We start from the raw sequence: 15,464 nt of genomic DNA, 5'->3' as shown, positions 1-15,464 counted from the left end.
CGCACAGCTGGCCGTCAGGGCGGGGAAAGCCGGCTCATGCTGGAACGACGCGAGCCGCTCTGTGCGCCCCGCCCGCCTCCCAGCTGGGAGGCGGGTGGGGAAAGCTGGCTCGCTGTTCCAGCGCACCCAGCCGGCTCTGTGCGTCCTGGGGTGCACAGAACCGGCTGGGCGTGCTGGAACGGGGCGCACAGAGCCGGCTCGTGTTGTTCCAGTGCGCCCAGCCGGCTCTGTGCGCACATTCGCTCCATAACACGCACAGACATTTCCCCTCACTTTTGAGGAGGAAAAAAGTGCGTGTTATGGAGCGAAAAATACGGTAATTCATTCTAGTTGCCATGCCAGAATTTAGTTTCTGCACCACACACGCAACACATTCTTTGTCTTGAAGTTTAAACAAAGGAAATGTTTGGCTAATTAGAGAGAGTGCCGGGCACACAACCCCCCATGAATTCAGTGAAGAGTCCTGGTACTTACCACTGAACACCAGTGGCTGGCTGACAGAGTGGCCTTGAGGAAAACGCTCCCGTGCTTTCTTCATTTGACGCTTGTAGAACAGATAGCCCAGCCGGGTGTGGGCATACAGATTATACCTGCAGGACAAGAAGAAGAGACAAACAGGGAGGTCATGACGTGGAGCCCTGTACAAAGGTCTGCACCACTGTTTTCATCAAGATTATGCTTATCCAAGCAAACAGCAATGGGCAGCCCATTCCTGAAGGGGGGGGCAGTTAGGCAGCGGCTGGGAGAGGGGGGGTGTCGCCACGCCGCCTCCACAGAGGCTACCCGGCCACTAGAAGGACATTTAAAAGTTTAAAAATAAGAACTCAAAAATGCCCCCATTGACTGCAGAAAGGCCACGCCACCAAAAAAGGTGGCTCTGCGGCTCCCAGATGCTGCCATGTTTGCCCCCGGGACGGGGCGTAATTGCCCCTTATCCTGAGTTAAAGGGGCACTTACACTGGCGTGGGGTCACGCCAGCTCCTAATGAGGTCCCCCCCCCACTTCGGGATTGCAGCCTAACTCCAGCTGCCAAAGTTTCAACTAGGACAGATTTACAGAGAGTTATAGCAAAGATCAACATCTTGGAATCTGTCACAGGACAGACCCACCTAGTTCTTAGTGATTCAGCCACACAGGCAATACTGCTTCAGGCTCTCACTCGCCTTTCTCTCTCATGGTACTTTACACATCTTGCATGAACAGTCAGATGACATGGTTAATCTGTCAGTTTACGATTTCTTTTTCCAGAAAGGACTTCTAAGGGAACGTACAGAAATGTCATTCAACAGGAGTGTGTTGTGGGGCTTTGTACTAAAGATCTGGTGCCCCCTGCCTGTGTTCTCCTACAGCCACACATGGGGGGGGGCTTTGCCTACAGCAAGAATTTTCATCCTTAAACACATGCTTTTGAGTATTTTTAATGCCTTTTGTTTTTCTAGACATGCTTTCCCCTTATTTAGCCCCAGAGAAGTAAAATTCCAGAAATGTTCTGGAAAAAAACAGAAATGTTGGCGGAAACGGAAATATATGTAATACTTACTGTCCTATCAAACCTAAACTCATTTTACTGCTTTCATAGCATAAAATGTATCATTTATAATTTACCTAGCATATACAGTTGCAATATTTGACAAATTTGTAAATGCCTTAGTTTTGTAGAGGGTGGCCCGCAAGCAAAGCCTTCCAAGTGGAAGCTGCAGCCAGACCAGGAAGCCAGAGGCGCAGAGTTAAATTCTGCTTTTCTCCCCTTCAGCCCTTTTCTAAAAAAGTTCACAGTAGAGTTGCTGCAGCTTAGCTTTGAAGGGGATCACCAGGCTTTTCCTGCCCTGGTGTGAAAACAGCCTTAGTGAAAAAGCAATATAAATTCCCGAGAAAACAGCCTGGAACCAACCCAAGTTTACTTGAACCAAGCAATGAATTCTGGACTCTGCTAGTAGAAGTGTGAGCAGAGCTTCCCTTCAGCCAGCATTCAGCCCTCAAAAATGTTTTCAGCATTAGATTTTAGCCCAGGAAAAGGCTATACCTTTTTATAAATTTATTGACGCACTTAAAGAAAAAGCTTACTTTCAGGTAAGAAATATTGATTCCTGCTCAGTAGGTGTCTTGTTGAATAAGATAACATATTCCTTCTCAGGAAGGGGTCCATTCTAAGAGCTTAGGCACTGAAAGGCATGAACCGCGACAATTTGGCGACCACAAAGGGACAGAACAAGGGATTGAATTCAGACGTGGGTTCATATCCTGAGTGTTTCTCTCACACACATATATTAAACCATTGGTACACATTCCTGCAGGATCCTAAAGCAATGCTTAGGAGATAATGGCTCTATTTACTTGCAAAACTTGTAGACAATACTACAGCAACATTACACTGAAACAGTCAGAGGTAGGTGACTGACTGCACATTTTGAAGGTTTAAGGTAATATATATTTGCAAGACACATTTGCCCATATGTACTCTGTGCATGAGCCAGGGTATAACCAAACCAATTGTCTAATTAATTTTGCTCTTTTGATTAGAAGCCATATCTTTGCCTTCAAAGCCCTCTAAGGCCTTTCCCTCTATCAATTTCCTCACTTTCATACTCCCTGGCCATGATATCCTGCTCCCTCCTCCTTCTATGTATGGAACCTCCTAAAACACCAGAGTAATGCCATCTTAAAGAGAGCCAGTGTGGTGTAATGGGCAAGGTGTCAGACTAGGCTCGTGTCAGACTCTGTTCCCCATCCCTAGCTTCCCACAAACAGACACGCTCAGACAGGTGATGATCCTAAGCAGAGCTAATTTAATGGGAGAAAAAGGATAGAGTTTCAGAAGCTGGCTGCAGCTCACACAAGTGAGGGCAGCAATACAAGCAAGGCGAATTTGCTTACAATAAAAAGAATTCAAAGTGAAAGCAACTATACTCTGGGAACCTGCTGGTTCCTATGGCTATGACCAGATAACAGTTCACACGGCTTCCAAGTCTCTCATGGCTTCAAAGTCAAAACACGGTACCACAAACAGGATTCAGTATGAGATCACAGCTTTGACCAGCCTTGACCAGCCGCCAGCAACTGGCCTTGAGAGGAGGCCTGCTGCAGGTGTGCAGCAGTGAGCAGGTGTCCACTGGCTCACACCGGCTACCCCAAAGCAGTAAGGCCTGACATTCTGCCCCCCCAAGCCCCCCCTCACGTTCTCAAGTGGGTGAGGTTTAGAGGGATAGGTGGCGTGAAACTGACGGGCCAGTCAGGGGGCTGCTATGTGGTGCTCGGCCACCCATTCGTCATGGCCAGGACACAAATGTTTCCAACGCACTAGGTAATATAGTTTTCCTTTGCGGACCTGGGAATCGAGAATTTTAGATACCTCGAAATGCTCCTCCCCCTCCACCAGCACAGGAGGTTTGGGAGGGGGTTGTGGATGCCACTCCAGAGAGGGTACATGTTTCTTCAGTAGGCTGACATGGAAAACCAGATGAATCCCCCTCAAAGCTTTAGGGAGATTGAGTTCTACAGTGACCTCGTTTATGAGCCATGCAATGGAAAAGGGTCTGACGTATTTTTCATTCAGTTTTTTGCATGGGCGTAAGGACCATAGGTTTCTTGTGGACAGATATTTTTTTTAAATTTTTTAAATTGTTTTTATAATAAAACATACAAAAAGGAAAAAAAGGGAGAAAAAAAGAATAATAATAAAATCATAATCCAATACAAACGAAGAAAAAAAACATAAAATACACAAAAACATATACAGAGCACTATTACGACCAATGCTAATACATTATTATTTACTATCTTTTCTTTTTTTAAAAAAAGCCTATAGTGCCCAAAATCCTACCACCCACCTATGTGCCCTTCACCATTGAACTTCCGGCGAAGTGTTATGACAGTATATAAAAACCTATTATTATAATCATTAATTAAAAATCACATTGAACTATAATTCATTAACTATACCTTTAAAATCCGTTTTTGCCAATTTATCCCAATATGCGGCAGCCTTTAACCATGTGTGTTTAAATTCATCCATATCTTTACCATGTAAAGAGTCTGTAATTTTGGCCATCCGCATATACATCCATAATTTTTCTCTCTACTCTTTAATTGAAGGTTTATTTATTTGCTTCCATTTTTTAGCAATTGTAATTCTAGCTGCAGCAAAACTATATTGACATATGACTCTGTCACCTTTATCTAAATCTTTTTTTGGAATACCCAATAAACAAAAGGCAGGATCTTTTTTTATTTTTAATTTAGTCAGATTATTAGTTTCATTCAAAACTAATCGCCAAAACCTCCTAATTTTTTTGCAAAACCACCAGACATGCATGAATGTACCTATATCTGTTCCACATTTCCAACAAAGAGCCTTATCGTCTTTTTTTCATTTTACTTAATAATACTGGGGTTATGTACCATCTATAAAACATTTTATATAAATTTTCTCTTATTTCATTCGTAATAGTAAATTTAAATTCCTTTTTCCACAGATTTTCCCATAACTCCAAATCTATATTGTAACCTAAATCCCTCATCCATTTCACCATCACCGGTTTAATCCTTTCCTGTTCTAAATTCAGTTCTATGAGTACTTTATAAATCCTTCCTATCAATCCCTTAGATAATATAATCTCAAATTTTGATTTGGTTTGATTAAAACCCAACCTATTATCTTTACTAAATACATCCCTTAATTTATAGTACATAAACCAATCGTTAATTTGAAGTTCTTCTTGAGTTTTCAGCACCCATATCCCGTCTTTATATTCTATCATTTCTCTATATTTATTACAATCTAGATTTAGATGTGCACCCCTTCTCATAAAAGCGTCTATGGGGTTAATCCAACCAGGAGTTTTACTTTCAAAAAAACCTTTATGTTTATTCCACACTTGTAATAAATTTTTCCTAACAATATGGGAATTAAATTCTTTATTTACTTTCTCCTTCTCATACCATAAGTATGCATGCCACCCGAATTGCAATTTAAATCCCTCTAATTCTAATAACTTCGGGTTCTCTAAGAGAATCCAATTTTTTATCCAGGTGAAGCAAGCTGCTTGATAATACATTCTCAAATCTGGCAATCCCAACCCTCCTGTTTCTTTCAACTCTATTAAATTATTATATGCTATCCTATGTCTTTCTTTACCCCAAAGAAAACTCAAAATATCTTTCTTCCAATCTTCAAATATCTGAGCACCTTTCACTATTGGTAAGTTTTGAAACAAAAAAAGCATTTTAGGTAGTAACATCATTTTAATTACTGAGATTCGTCCCCACAGTGATAACAGCATTTTTTCCCAACTTTTCAAATCTTTCGTTATCTGTTGCCATTGATTTACATAATTGTTTTGAAATAAATTGAGATTATTATTCGATATTAAATATTTAACTTTATGTTCAATATTAAATCCCGTCTTTTTAGTTAATATTTGTTGTTGTGGGAGAGTCATATTTTTAACCAATATCTTAGTCTTAGTTTTATTAATTTTAAAACCTGAAAGCTTTCCATAAACCTCCAAAATTTTATTCCATCTATCAATTTGCTCAATCGGATCAATCAAAAAACATACTAGATCATCTGCATATGCTCTAACTTTATATTGGTTTCTCCCTATTCGTACACCAACTACTTCATCAGTTTTTCTAAGATTATTCAATAACAATTCTAATACTAAAATAAACAGCAAAGGGGAAAGAGGACATCCCTGTCTCGTTCCCCTTTGAATCTCAATCTTCGGTGATAGTGATCCATTTATAAGCAAAATGGCAGTTTGTTGAATATATACACTTTTTATAGCAGTTTTAAAATTTTCGCCAAAATCCATGAACTCTAATACCTTGATCATAAACTGCCAATTTACATTATCAAATGCTTTTTCTGCGTCCAAAAATATCATAGATATTGGGGTTGTATCTTGTTCTGCGTATTCTAAAAGATCTATTACCACCCTTACATTCTGACTAATCAATCTTCCTGGTAAAAATCCTGCTTATCTTCATGTATTAATTGATTTAATACCCTTTTCAGTCTAGTAGCTAAAATTGCAACAAATAATTTGTAATCAGTATTTAATAATGAAATCGGTCTATAATTTTTAACTTCCAATATATCAGAATTTACCTTTGGTATTAATACTATGTTTGCTTGTTTCCATGTTTGAGGGATAATACCCTTTGTCAATCCTAAATTCATCACCTCCAATAAATAGGGAATTAACTGGTCTTTAAATACTTTATAATAAGATGCGGTAAATCCGTCTGGCCCTGGTGATTTATTTAATTTACTTTTACTTATTGCTTCTTCTAATTCTTCTTTAGTTACTGGAGAATCCAGTAATTCTTTATTTTCTTGTGTTATTTTTTCCCAATCAAATTTAGTGAGATATGCATCCATATCTATCTCTGAAATTAGTTATTTTTATCCTGAAGTCTTCTAAACTGTCGCTCCCCTTGTTTTATTTCATCCAATATATGTTTTTTCTTTGTCTCCCTTTCCTTATACCATCTTGTATTTTGTTGAATTAATACTCCTCTAATTACCACCTTACCGGCGTCCCAAACTATATCTTCCCGAGTACCCTTACCTATATTTTCATTAAAATAATTCTGTACTTCCACCTTCAACTTATCCACTATTTTAGTATTTTTTAAAAGAAAATAATTTATTATCCAGGATTTATACCTTCTATCTCCTATTTTAATTTTTACTGATACCGCATTGTGATCTGATAACACCTTAGGAAAATCTCTGGGTTTTCTGATCTATCTATCAAACCTTTCGAAAGCCATAACATGTCTATCCTGGAATGTGTAAGATGTCTCTGTGAAAAAAAAGTATATCCCTTCTTATTACCATTTGTCAGTCTCCAGACATCAAACATATCCCATTGATCTATAAGAACATCAAAAACACCCGGTAATTTACCTTCATTTTTTGCTTTTTGCTTTTTCCCAGACCTGTCTATCTTAGGTCCCATTACTCCATTAAAATCCCCCATCCATATCATTTTTTCTGTAGCATATTCAGCTAATAACATTGCTAATTTATCATAGAATACTTTTTGATTAGTGTTAGGCGCATATATTCCAACAAGTAATAACTTCTGGAACCCACAAGTTATTTCCACCATCAACACTCTTCCTTCCACATCTTGGTAAATAGTTTTTGGTTCTAATGATAAAGGTAAATACATAGCTATTCCATTAATTTTTTTTATTTTCATTGCATGACATGAAAAGTTTACCCAACCTTAGTTGTTCCAACCTAAATGTATCCTTTGGGAGTATATGCGTTTCCTGTAAACAAATAATATTGGCATTAGTTTTTTGTAAATGGTGAAATATTTTCCTCCTTTCGTTGGGAGAGTTCAACCCATTAATATTCCAAGATAAAACCTGTAACATTAAAATTCAGTTAGATCCATTAACCTTCCAAAGCCAAAATTGTCATCCATATCCCATAACCTGCCCCCTTCCCTCCCCCACACTGTTTAAGTTCTCTGTTCAGCCATCAGTATCATCAATTGGAGACTCCTCTGCTGAATCTATTGGTAAGCCTCCACCCCCAGATGCTTCAGACGCCTTTTCTTCTTCTGTGGATTCTTTAGTTGTAGATTGTTTGTTTGGCTTAATAGGTTTAAACAAATCTGCATCATATCTTCGCAAAAACTGTTCAGCCTTATCCAATTCTGTAAACTTGAACCTTTTAGCCTTAAAGGTAAAAGAAATGCCTTGTGGAAATTCCCATCTGAACTGTATTCTGCTGAGTCTTAAACGTTGTACAATCTCCATAAAATCCTTCCTCTTCCTCAGCAATCTTGCAGGTATTTCCTTCATCTATCTCAGAGGCTCATTTTCAACTTTAAGTGGTGACTTGTAATGGCTGTTGAGTATAAGATCTCACTGACTTCTTGAAAGCAATTGCAGCAGGCAATCCCTTGGTACTTTATTTCTAGTTGCGTATGCAGAATTTATTCTGTAGGCCGTCACAATCATCCCCTCAATAACTTCTTCCAGTTCCTGTAAGAAATCTGCCAAAAGTCCTGTCAGATATCCACGCAAATCCCATTCTTCAATCTTTTCTTTCAGCCCACGTATGCGTAGAGAGGATTCTTTAATCTTAAGTTCAAGCATTGTCATTTGATCTTGTTGCTTCTCATCCCTTTCACTTGAAGCTGCTAATGACATCTCCAGAGTGTCCACCTTCTTCTTGATTTCTTTAGTCTCCTGTGTATTTTTAGTAAGTTTGGTTTCGAGCCTGTCTTGTCTGGCAGTCAGAGATGAGATTGTGTCTTGCAAAGCCGCTATTGCAACTGAATTCTGAGACGTAGTAGCTGTATTTTGGGCAAGCTCCTGCTTCATTTCTGCAACATCTTGGTGAGTCTTAGATAGGAGTTCAAATACAGAATTCAGTGTCACTTCAGGCTTGGCTTTTGGAGTCATCTTTGCACTTACAGTTGCAGTTGCTAATGGTGAAGTTGTCTGTTTTGACATAGTTAAAGATACAGAAGACCTACGTTGAGGAAGCTGTACCACTAGCTTTGTTGTCCCGTGAGGGGCCCCCCAACCCCCTTCCCGGGCCAAGGGGCAGCCCCCACACTCACCTGGCAGCTCCGGAGGGCGGCTTCACCCAGGCTCCCTCTCCCCGCAGCTGCCCTCCAGACCAGCAGGAGGAGAGCAAGCCCGTCAGCAGCCTCCTCAAAAGCAGCCGGCCGCCGACCGACCGGCCCAACCCGAGCCGCCGCAGGAGCCGCGAGCCGCCGCCGCGCCGGCCCCGGGGCCGCTGAGGGAGCCGGGCCCCGCCAGGATGCCAGCGCAAGCGCCCCAGCTGGAGGAGCCACCAGCCGTCTCTGCCTCAGCGGGGCCGAGGCCGCCGAGGACCGCCAGCCGGCAGGGCCGGCGGCGGGAGGAGGGGGGCCTGGGAGAGGCCTGGGGAGGGCGGCGGCAGTAGCCGGCCTCCCCGCGGCCCAGCTGGCCGGCGGCTGGGCACTGGCGGGGAGGGGGCGGAGCCTGCGATTAACTTCCCCTGGCTGGGAGGTAGACCCTCCCAGCCCTTATATGGACTTCCGGGGGGAGGGCTAGGGGCGGAGCTGGGGAGGGACTTCTCTGGCCTGGAGAGCATATAAGGCCAGAGAAGTCTGCCTGCCGGGGAGGATACAGATGCCAGTGCTATGCTACAAGGTGTGTCCTGTGGCAACCTGGCGACGACCGAGGGAGAGTCGAGCTCTGACTCCCCCTCGGATTGGTCTGAGGCGGAAGAGATTGTCTCAGCCTCAGCGTCCTCCAGGCCAGAGACCCTCCAGGCCCAAGGCGCGGCGCGACATTTGTATCTTTAAGAATTTCCTTGACGTGCTTCTCTTTTTCTCCCATTGAAAGGCTAAACAGCAACCAACTATAATCCACAAAAGGGGAAGGGGGGGCAAGGAACTTCTTTTAATTCATCAGCTTATAAAACAAAGTTATTTCAGATGTGTCAGTTCAGTTTGGAGAAAACACATTCACTATGACATCTCAGATGTTATATTCCATGTCACTGTGATTATTTTCTTGCTCTTTTCCTTTGTTTTAAGAGTCTTCCAATACTGAAAGAAAGTTTTCAGACTGCGTCACTCCACAGGCAAAAAGCCAAAAATCACAAAAACAGAGCGTAATGAAATTATACCTAGTCCAGCATTATCTCCTTCAGAAGCACCTCTGCCAAACACCCCAGTTTGATATTTTAAAGAAATAAAAAAAAATGTTGTAGTCAACTTGCATGTAAAATCGGATCCCTCCTCGCTCTCTCCAGCTGTCCCTTTAAGATGGTGCCGGCTCTTCAGCGGGACCCATCAGAGCGACCACTGCTGTGGACAGATAGACGAGGTCCCCCTCCTGATAGTTCCAACCCGGGGAACGATGCTTATCAGCCTGTATTTTGTATTGCTCCTTGGCATGTTCAAGATTTTTTTGTAACCACGGCCAGGTATCTCGTACCGCTTTCACCCAATCTGCCATCTTGGTGAAACCCTGCTCCCCCGAAAGATCCACATTACCAAAAGGCCTGAACTCTTTGCCATACACGGGCTGAAACCTGTGGATTGGTGTGTGCATTGTTGTAGGCGTACTCTGCAAAAGGCAGTAAATCTACCCAATCGTCCTGGTGGTAGTTCACATAGCAGCGCAAATAACATTCTAATACAAAATTGAAACGCTCAGTTTGTCCATCAGTTTGGGGATGATATGCACTCGATAACCCCTGTTTCACCCCCACTAGCTTGAGAAAAGCTTTCCAAAATTTAGCTACAAATTGGACCCCGCGGTCGGATATTATCTTGTGCGGGAATGAGTGATATTTGAAGACATGTGACACAAACAACCAGGCCAACTTTTGGGCGAAAGGTAGGCCCGCGCAAGGAACCAGGTGCACCTGTTTGGAGAATAGATCCATAACCACCCAAAGTACCATTTCCCCCCGACTGGGAGGAAGATCAGTTATAAAGTCAATTGCAATAACTTCCAAGGGGCCTGAGGGCATCTCCAGAGGTTTTAACAGTCCTGGTGGTTTTCCCATCACTCGTTTCGCAGAGGCGCAGACGGAACAGCTACGAATGAAAGAGTCCAAGTCTGTTCTCATTCCTGGCCACCAAAACTGTCTGCAGAGCAAATGGAAAGTTTTAACAAAACCAAAATGACCCGCTACTTTAGACCCATGGGCCCGATCAATCACCTCCCTCCGCAGTGATGCAGGAAAATATAGCTTAGAGTCCTTGAACCAGAACCCCTCCCTCAAAGTCATTTTGTCAGGCAGCGTGCTAGCTGAGCTTTCAGCTTGGATGGCTTGGATTAAGGCAACCCTGAATGAGTCCGGCAGTCCCTCTAAGAGGGGTGTTCTCTGGACGCACCCGGGGAAAAGTGGTGACCCCTCTCCACAGGGGGAGAGTATCTCATTGCATTTGGCTTCCCATTTGCGGCAGAAGACTGCCAGGCCTGAGCGCACATTTGTACGGCTAGACTAGGCATGACCCCCCTCTACTCTGGGGTAAAGAGGGAGTCAGTGGGGCATTCCGCCTTACTCTGGTATTGAGGAAGCCGAGACAATGCATCTGCCAACTGATTTTGTTTACTAGGAACATGCTTTAACACGAAACGGAATTTAGAGAAGTCTGCCCAGAGCACTTGTTTCGCGGTAAGTTTATGCATTCCCTTTAATGCCTCAAGGTTCGTGTGATCTGTCCACACCTCTTTTTCTTTTCTTTTTTATGGAACTTACATAAAGTTTAATAAAAAATAAAATATTCTTTCCACACCTCGAAGGGAATCTCGGTGCCTTCTAGGAAATGTCTCCATACCATTAATGCGTGTTTAATGGCAGCCGCCTCCTTCTCCCAAATGGGCCAGTTGAGTTCTGATTGGGAAAACTTCTTAGAAAAATATGCACAAGGGCGTAGCTGTCCTGCTTCTCCCCTCTGTAGAACCGCCCCTCCCATGGCCACCTCGGACGCATCCACTTGAACCACGAAAGGTTCCTCACAATCAGGGTGCTTGAGAATTGGTTCTGATGTGAACAACCTCTTTAAAGTCTCGAAGGCTCATTGACAGTCCGGCATCCACGCTAACCGGGAAGACGGCAGGGAAGCAGAACTCCCTCTCCCCTTAGTCTTTAATAAGTCGATTAAGGGCAACACAATTTGTGCAAAATTATTGAGAAACCCCCAGTAAAAATGTGCAAAACTGAGAAATTGTTGAAGTTGTTTACGGGTCGAGGGCGGTTCCCACTCTACCACAGCTTGCACTTTTGTGGGATCCATTGCCAGCCCCCTATGCGAAATCACATAACCAAAGAAGGTCAGCTGATTTTGGTGGAACTCACACTTGGACACCTTTGCGAACAGTTGGTTTTCCCGGAGGCGTTGTAAAACCTCCTTAACCAAATTGACATGTTCCTCATACATCTTGGAGTAAATCAAAATGTCATCAAGATAAACAATCACCCCCTTGAAAAGTAGGTCATGCAGCACCTCGTTAATCATTTGCATGAAGACACTAGGGCACCACTTAACCCAAAGGGCATTACCAGGTATTCAAACATCCCAAAACAGTTAGAAAACGTAGTTAGTGGCTCATCACCTTCCCGGATTCGTACCCGGTAATACGCCTCCACCAAATCCAGTTTAGTGAATATACAACCCTCCTTCAGATGGCTGAGAAGATGCAGAATAAGGGGAATGGGGTAGGCATTGGTTTGGGTGACCGCATCGAGTCTGCGAAAGTCTATGCATAAGGGCAGGTCACCTGTCTTTTTCCGCACGAAAAAGGCTGGCGCGGAACAAGGAGCTGTGGAGGGCCGGATGAAACCATGGGCCAAATTCTTGTCCAGAAAGTCCCGAAGTACTGACTTTTCTTTCAGACTCATTGGGTAAATCTTTCCCTTTGGCAGTTTGCCCTCCCCCACCAGTTCAATGGAACAATCCGTTTTACTATGGGGGGAAGGACATCACACTCCCTCTCATCAAACACATCTGCAAAGGCTTGTATTCCTCAGGCAACTGAGAGGTGGAAGGGCACATCACCCCCGTTGTCAATGCACTGGCTTTGACTGCCACCTCTCTGCGATGGCGTTCGCACTGGGGTTGAGTGAATGCGATGGTTCTGGCGTTACAATCTATGGTAGGACTGTGTCCATGTAACCAGTTGGCCCCCAGCACAATGGGATAACTAATGCCTGGGGCAATAGTAAAATGGAGTTGCTCCCAATGGTCCCCCACTCCCATGGCTATTGGGTGGGTGCGCTTGTCTACAGGGCCCCCTCGAAAATTACTGCCGTCCATCTGGGCAAACTGTATGGGTTGGGGTAAGTGCATGGCTTTCACTTTTAAAGCCCTAAAAGTCTCTTCGTTGATTAAGGTTCGTGCACACCCCGAGTCTATCAAAGCCTTTACTGTCATTTGGGGACCCCCTCTAAAATCCTGTAATACGACATCTACATATACAGTGTCCCCCATGTCGCTCACCATCTATGGAGCTCTCGGCTTCTCGACAGAAGCGGTCTGCTGTGGAGCTCCGACTACAGCAGACCCAGTCCGTTTTTTGCTTGGCACTTGCCTCTGGAGACTGGGGATTTGTCCGGGTTCGCACCAGACTCATTTATAATCTGCGATCCCATTGGATCAAGTTGTGCTGGATCCCGATTGCTGCCCTAATGTCAGACTCTGGTGTCCGTCCCTAGCTTCCCACAAACAGACACGCTCAGACAAGTGATGATCCTAAGAGGAGCTAATTTAATGGGAGAAAAAGGACAGAGTTTCAGAAGCTGGCTGCAGCTCACGCAAGTGAGGGCAGCAATACAAGCAAGGCGAATCTGCTTACAATAAAAAGAATTCAAAGCAAAAACAACTGTGCTCTGGGAACCTGCTGGTTCCTATGGCTATGACCAGATAACAGTTCACACGGCTTCCAAGTCTCTCACGGCTTCAAAGTCAAAACACGTACCACAAACAGGATTCAGTATGAGATCACAGCTTTGACCAGCCTTTTTTTCTTTTTATAATTTTTTTATTGTTTTTTCATACATTCAATACAATCAATTAACATTACCTTTCAATCTTTTCTAATTCTCAATTAAGAGTAACATATATATAACAATTATCTTCCCCTGCTTTGACTTCCCCTCTTCCTTCTTCTATCTCTAACTTATCTTCGTAATCCTCTTAGCAATTATTTTCTACTACTTTATAAAAAAATTTTTTGTAAAACCTTCTACAATTAAAAAAGAAAGAAAAATAGAAACAAGAAAATTAACCTAGTCTAAGGTGTAACCTTTAACATTTTGCACATTAAGTTCATTTTTGCCATAAACAATCCACGCCTCCCACTCCTTAACTGTGAGAGTCCCCACCTAGCTGGGCAAACTTCGCCAAATCAACTGCTCAGACTTGGATGCAGGAACAAAAGATTTATTGAAGGCTTCAGGCAGAGAAGACAGGCTCATGGATACAAAGTTGCGAGTGACTAGCTTATCGGGGTTACAGTATTTATCTACTACAGGGCACGAAGGTTCACACGCATGGGAGGCATGGGAGGTTACAAGGCAAACCGGTGCAGCATAAAACATCAAACAGCCCTAGAAAGACAGTGAGGGCTATCTGCATTTCAAGGCCGGACTCGGCCCGAGGGAGTGAAGGCAGAAAGCACAGCAGGGGAGGAGAGGTGTCACCTGGGCAAGAAGGATGAGGCGGGGGACTCAGGAAGATACACAGAGGTGCGAACTGCTTGTACGAGTTCAAAGGGGTAGAGATAGAAACAGATAAGAGCCAAAACCAGATGGCCCTCACATTAACATCATTATCTTTTTGATTTATTAACTCAGTCAATTTTGCCATTTCTACTAGTTCAAACATTTTATGAATCCAATCAGTTCTGACCGGTATTTCAGACATTTTCCATTTAGCTGCGTATACCATTCTCGCAGCTGTGGTGGCATAGAGTAAAAAAATCCGTTGTGTTATAATGTGGTCCGGTATAATGCTTAACAACATCATCTCTGGAGTTTTAGGGATGTTTTATTGTAGAATTAACCTTAGCTCATTGTATATCATATCCTAAAAGTTTTTAGCTTTATCACCAGCCTTGACCAGCTGCCAGCAACCGGCCTTGAGAGGAGGCCCGCTGCAGGTGTGCAGCAGTGAAAGCTCCACTGGCTCACACTGGCTACCCCAAAGCAGTAAGGCCTGACAGCTCAAATCCCCACTTGTGCCATGGAAGCTTAATGGGTCATCTTGGGCCAGTTGCACACTTTCAGCCCCAACCCTGGCAAGTATTTTGATGGGAGACCTCCAAGGAATACTAGGGTCATGACACAGAGGCAGGCAAACCACCTCCAATGTCTCTTGCCTTGAGAATGGCTACGGGGTCACCATGAGTCAGCTTGTGACTTGATGGCAAAAAAAAGCCATCTTACTTCTTTCAAATGTTTCCTCAACGCATATCTTTTCTGTGAAGTCTTTTGCACAGCCTTAGTCCCCATTCCCAACTAGAATCTTTTAAATAGATGGCATAACCAAGGCTGGCTTTTCCCAACCAGCCATAGCCACATCCTTAATGCCTTTTACCAAAGGAAACTTGGGTGGACCTGAGTCAGGGTTGTATAGTACCCCCATGATTGGATCCGAAGGCCTCGGATCCGACTGGGTTATGTCCAGGCTTAGTGCCTTAGACATTCAAATGAGCTGCTCAGTGAAGAATTTTAAGTCCTCCATAGATGACACTGGAGTCGGATCATCGTCTGGGGATGGGAGCAAGGTGTCCTCGGAACCAACCTCAGAACTCGGTCCCCTTCATCCTCTGGATCCAATGGAGGGTCCATGCGGTCTGGTACTTGCCTCCATTGGGAAAATGAATCCTACGGAGCCAAGGTGCCCGATGCCGAAGCAGACTTTCTCAGCGCCCAAGTAGTCAATCTGGGATGGTCAAAGTGGTGATAATCATAGCAGCCACATGCA

At 43.5% G+C, this 15,464-nt stretch overlaps 1 protein-coding gene across 1 annotated transcript in view; it reads right to left on the bottom strand.

Moving 5' to 3' along the window:
• The window catches only part of PNKD (PNKD metallo-beta-lactamase domain containing), a 50,276-nt gene that overhangs the window by 15,009 nt on the left and 19,803 nt on the right, over positions 1-15,464 (bottom strand). The window contains exon 2 of the mRNA XM_056861616.1: positions 475-590. Within this exon, the coding sequence (XP_056717594.1) occupies positions 475-590 (116 nt within the window). The remainder of the gene's footprint in view (positions 1-474; positions 591-15,464) is intronic.

The sequence above is a fragment of the Euleptes europaea genome, chromosome 15, assembly GCF_029931775.1.
Source record: "Euleptes europaea isolate rEulEur1 chromosome 15, rEulEur1.hap1, whole genome shotgun sequence".
In the NCBI taxonomy this organism is placed as follows: domain Eukaryota; kingdom Metazoa; phylum Chordata; class Lepidosauria; order Squamata; family Sphaerodactylidae; genus Euleptes; species Euleptes europaea.
This window is presented reverse-complemented; position numbering and strand designations above follow the sequence as displayed.